At 69.8% G+C, this 5000-nt stretch overlaps 1 protein-coding gene across 1 annotated transcript in view; it reads right to left on the bottom strand.

Annotated features, from left to right (window-relative positions):
- Nucleotides 1–3351, bottom strand: part of UNCX (UNC homeobox) — a 3546-nt gene extending 195 nt beyond the window's left edge. Inside the window, exons 1-3 of the mRNA XM_062180893.1 lie at nt 3084–3351; nt 2803–2978; nt 1–984 (exon numbers count right to left, since the gene is read on the bottom strand). The exon at nt 1–984 is cut by the window's left edge and continues 195 nt beyond it. Of these exons, the coding sequence (XP_062036877.1) occupies nt 1–984; nt 2803–2978; nt 3084–3351 (1428 nt within the window). The remainder of the gene's footprint in view (nt 985–2802; nt 2979–3083) is intronic.
- Nucleotides 3352–5000: the final 1649 nt, after the last annotated feature.

Raw genomic sequence — 5000 nt, forward strand, 5'->3', positions numbered from 1 at the left:
AGCGCCCTCGGTGGCGGCGGCCGGGGCAAGGTCCCGGAAGGGCGCCGGGGCCGGGGCCCCCGGGGAAGCCACGACGTCGGGGCTGCGGCGCGCGAAGGCCGAGTCCGGGGCGCCGCCGGGCACCGAGAAGGCCCCGAAGCTAGCCTGCGCAGGCGGCGCGGGCGGCGCGGCGGGTGCGGGCGGCGCGTCCTTGGGCGCCGGCTCCGGGCCCGCGCCGCCTTTGAGCGCGGCCTGCGGCACCAGGAAGCCGAGCGGCTGCGTGATCGGATAGAGCAGGAAGTGGCCCTTTCCGATGAGGGTCCGCGGCGCGCCCGGCAGCCCCGGCGCGAAGTCCAGGCCGGCCGCGGCCGCGGCACTGGCAGGGGCCGCTTTCCGGCGCGGCGGCGAGTCGGACAGCAGGCTCTCCACGCTGAACGGGCTGGCCTTGGGCAGGCCCGCGGCGCCGCGCTCCGCAGCAGCCGCCGCCGTCGCCGCCACCGCCCCGGACCCGCACGAGGCTGCGTCCTGGTCCGCGGAGCGGCCTAGCCGCGGCTGCGAGCCGGCGCCGCGTCTTTGGCTCGGGCAGAAGGCGGGGTCACAGGTGCCGGGCGCCGGCGGCTCGCCGGGCGGTGCGCGCGCGGAACCCGCGGCGCCGGCGGCGTGCGCGCCAGGGCCCTTGGCTGCGGGCGGCGGCGGCGGCGGCGCGGGCGGCTCGGGCGGCTCCGGGGACAGGCCGCCGCCGCCGCTGTCGCTGTCGGAACTGGGCGCGCTGTGCAGGGACAGGCCGCCGGGCGAGTGCAGCTGGCGGCCCTGGCTCTTTAGCAGCTTCTTCTCCCGCTTGCGCTGCTTCTTCTCCATCCTCTCCAGCTCCTTGCGCGCAATCTCCTCGGGGTCCATGGGCTCGCCGCTGCACGTGGTCGGGTGCGAGTTGTGCGCCGGCCTCCCCGGGCCCTTCTTGGTATTCTCTTTCTTCCTCCACTTGGCGCGGCGGTTTTGGAACCAGACCTAGGGCAGCGGGAGAGGGCAAAGGAAGGCACAGTGAGGCTGCGGGGCTGCGGCGGGCCCGCGGCCTCCCCACCCCGACGGGCCAGCCGGCCCCGTGCGATGCCTTCCTCGGACTGTGGTTCCGGCCAGCGTCTTCGCCCCGGCGTGGCGCAGGTGGGCCTTCCTCGGGGGCCGGGGAGCCGCCCTTTCCTTGGGCGAGGCCGGTGTTGGCCCCTGACCCAGCGCATCGGGGTCCTGATCACCAGGCGGACAGTGGGGACCCCTCTTCGCCCTGCCCGGCTCCACACCGCCCAGCCTGTTCTAAGCAGCTCAGCCTGGCGTGCGCCATCCTGGCCGGAGGACCGCTGCACTGGGCCCGGCTGCCCTCCACACCTGGAGACTGTAAAGCCCAGATTTCGGGTTTCCCGACAAGGAATGTTCGTTCTTCCTCCAGAAGGGGCTTGGCTGGGGCTGGTGCGGCCTCCCTCCGACCCGGGGCTTCCTGGAACCTCCCGGCCAGGGCACCCAGGGAGACTTCCTGGACCAGGAGTCCTTGGCCTGGGCACTGCGAAGGCCAGCAGGGAGGGAAAAGGCAGGTGCCCGGGCCCTGAGGCAGGGAGGCCCCGGGCCTGGCCCTCGCTCTGCGGGCTTGTCTTGGGGAGCCTGGCTGGACCAGAGGGGGCAGCAGCCCCACACAAGCCTGAGCCACATCCCAGGTGATGGCACAGGAGCCCTGGCCGGCACCACCCTCCCCCCTGGGGAGCCCGAGCCTTCGGATTCTTTGTTGCAGGGTCCAGAGCCTGGGCACAATAGCAGGCCGGCTCGGTGGTAGGGAGCCCTCGGCCCCGCCAGAGGTCCCAGACACTAAGCTGAACCCCTGAAAGCTGTAATGGGCTCTTTTCTTTTTTGAGAGTTTATTATTGTTATTTTGGTGTGAATTACAGGCCACCTTCCCACAAAGAATTCCTCGTTATCCTATTAAGGGAGAAATAAAGGAGCCTCCACTTCGCTTAAGACGCTTAGAACAAATTGGATAAAAGGCTCTCCAAACACAGAAGGTCACCAGGGGAGGCCTGAGCACCGAACGAAAAGGCGCTTGTGGCGGAAGCTCGCGCTAGGCAGGCGCCGTGCCAGCTCTCCCCCAGCCCCGCGCCCGGCGCCGCGCAACCGCACCGCGCCCTGCGCCGCCCCGGCCCCCGAGACACGGCTCTGTGCTCCAGGGAGCCTCGGTTATTCACAAATCATGGTGAATTCTTAATCCACAAAACTGACGCCGAGAGTCCGTGGAAAGAACACTGCGGGCCCTCTCCGAAATAAAACCAAACTGGGGAGAAGGGAGGAAGAAAGCGCGCAGGACACACGGGGCCTGCAGGAACTCCCTCTCCGCGCCCGCTCGGCTGCGAACCGCTCCCGCCGCGCGCCCCCCCCCCCCCGCGACGTGAGAGGTAGAGACGACTCCATCTGGATGTTTTGCCGGCGAAAGGTAAACAGACCGGGCTCGCGCCAGGCCCGGGAAGCGGAGCCTGGCGCGAGACGTGGAGGCAGCCGGGCCAGCCCGCGAGACCTCACCGCGCGCGGCCGCCGCGTCCCGCCTCCGGCGCAGCCGCCGGCCCTTTCCCGGCCAGCTCGGCCTTTGCGCGCGTGACCCCCTCCGTGTTGGCGACGGGCCGAGCCCCAGCGCGCGCGCACACACACACACACACACACACAAACGCGCGCGCGCACGCGCCCCCGCCCCAAGCCGGCGGGAGCCAAGCAGACACCCCGGGAACGAGATCCGCCGCGCCGAACAAAGGGTGCCCAGCGGCGGGACGCGGCTGCGGAGGACCCGGCCTTTACCTGCACGCGCGATTCGACCAAGTCCAGGCGCAGCGCCAGCGCCTCGCGCATGAACACGTCCGGGTAGTGGCTCTCGTTGAACGCCTTCTCCAGCTCCTCCAGCTGCCAGCCGGTGAAGTTGGTGCGGGTGCGTCGCCGCTTGCAGCCCGGGCTCTCCTTGTCGGGGTCCCCCGAGTCTGCGGGCACGCACAGGGCGCCGCGCGCCTCAGCCGCCGGCCCGGGCCGGGGGACCCCGACGAGGCCGCCGCGCTCTTCCCCCCAGCCCGGCGCCCCGCACCTACCCGACAGCTTGAAGGGCTGGCCGTCGCCGCCCACCCCGCAGGCGGCCGGCAGCAGCGGCGTGGGGTTGACCACCGAGGCGGCGGCCGCGGCGCACGAGCCGCTCAGCAGCCCGTCGATGGAGAAGGGCACGGCGGCGGCGGCCGACTGCAGCTGGTGTCCGGCCAGCTCGTACACGTGGTGGTGGCCCAGCGGGTAGGGGAAGCCCACCACGCCGCCCAGCGAGCCCCCGAACTGGGCGTGCGGGTGCTCCAGGAGGCGGGCGTCCATCACGGCGGCGGCGGGGCGCGCGGGCGGCGGAGACGGGGACCCCGGGCCCCGCACATGCTTCGCCCGCGCGCCGGCGCTTTACTTTATCAACATGAGGCTGGCGGTAATTAGCCGCGGCCGGGGGAATTTGGGGCCAATAAGAAGCGCTAATCGGCTCTGACGTCAGAGGCGCGCTGGGTGCGGGGAGCCGCTCTCCGTATCGATTGCTAATTATACCTGACACGCACCTCCATAAACAGGCTCGGGAGCTGTCACAACACGCGGGGCGGGGCCGCCCCCGCCCCGCCCCGCCCGGCCGGCCGGCCCGCGCCCCCGCCCCGCGCGCGCTCTAATAGATTTCCCTTGAAAACGGGCGCCGCGCGGTGCGGGGATTTTTCGCCAGAAATGCTGTACTCTCTGAACCCTTAAAGTGATGTTGCTCCAATTACAGAGAGACATTGAGCGGCAAATAGACTGATCCAATAATAGAGATTCATCATCCGCTCCTTCCGAAGCTGTCACATCGAATTTAAAACTACAACGGCCGCCGCCGCCGCCGCCGCCGCCTCCCCGGGCTGCGGGCGGCGGGCGGGGCGGGGAGGGGAGGGGAGGGGAGGAGGAGGAGGAGGAGGAAGGGGAGGAAGAGGCAAGGGGAGGGGGAGAAGGGGAGGATGGAGAGGAGGAGGAGGGAGGAAGGGGAAGGGAGATGGGGAGGAGGAGGAGGAGGGGGAGGAAGAGGAGGAGGGGGAAGAGGGGGGAGAAAGGGGGGAGGAAGAAAAGGAGGAGAGGGGAGGAAGGAGAGGGGGAGAAGGGGGAGGAAGAGGAGGAGGAGGAGGGGAGGAAGAGGAGGGGGAGGGGAGAAGGGGGAGGAAGAAGAGGAGGAGAGGGGAGGAAGAGGAGGGGGAGAAGGGGGAGGAGGAGGGGGAGGAAGAGGAGGGGAGGAAGAGGAGGGGGAGGGGAGAAGGGGGAGGAAGAAGAGGAGAGGAAGAGGAGGGGGAGGGGAGAAGGGGGAGGAAGAAGAGGAGGAGAGGGGAGGAAGGGGAGGGGGAGAAGGGGGAGGAAGAGGAGGAGGAGGAGGAGGAGGGGAGGAAGAGGAGGGGGAGGGGAGAAGGGGGAGGAAGAAGAGGAGGAGGAGGGGAGGAAGGGGAGGGGAGAAGGGGGAGGAAGAAGAGGAGGAGAGGGGAGGAAGGGTGAGGAAGAAGAAGAGGCAGATGGGGAGGACCGAGAGGAGGAAGGCGAGGGGGGGAAGAGGACGGGGAGGAGGAAGAGGAGGGGGAGGAAGAAGGGAGGAGGAGGGAGGGGAGGGGGAAGAGGAAGGGGGAGGAGGAGAGGAAGGGGGAGGAAGAGGAGGGAAGGAGGGGGAGGGGACGGGGGAAGGTGAGGGCAGAGGAAGAGAGGGCAGGAGAGGAGGAAAGGGGGAGGAAGAGGAGGGGGAGGAAGAAGAGGAGGAGGAAGGGGAGGAGGGGGAGGAAGAAGAGGATGTGGAGGGGGAGGAAGAGAAGGGAGGAGGGGAGGAGACAGAGGGGGAAAGGTGGGGGCAGAGAGGAAGAGGGCAGGAGAGGAGGAAAGGGGGAGGAAGAGGAGGGGGAGGAAGGGGGGAGGAAGAGGAGAGGGAGGAAGGGCGGGGCCGGTGAGGAAGCCCCGCCCCGCCCCGCCCCACCCCCTCGCAG

The sequence above is a fragment of the Lepus europaeus genome, chromosome 21 (assembly GCF_033115175.1).
Source record: "Lepus europaeus isolate LE1 chromosome 21, mLepTim1.pri, whole genome shotgun sequence".
NCBI classification, from domain to species: Eukaryota; Metazoa; Chordata; class Mammalia; order Lagomorpha; family Leporidae; genus Lepus; species Lepus europaeus.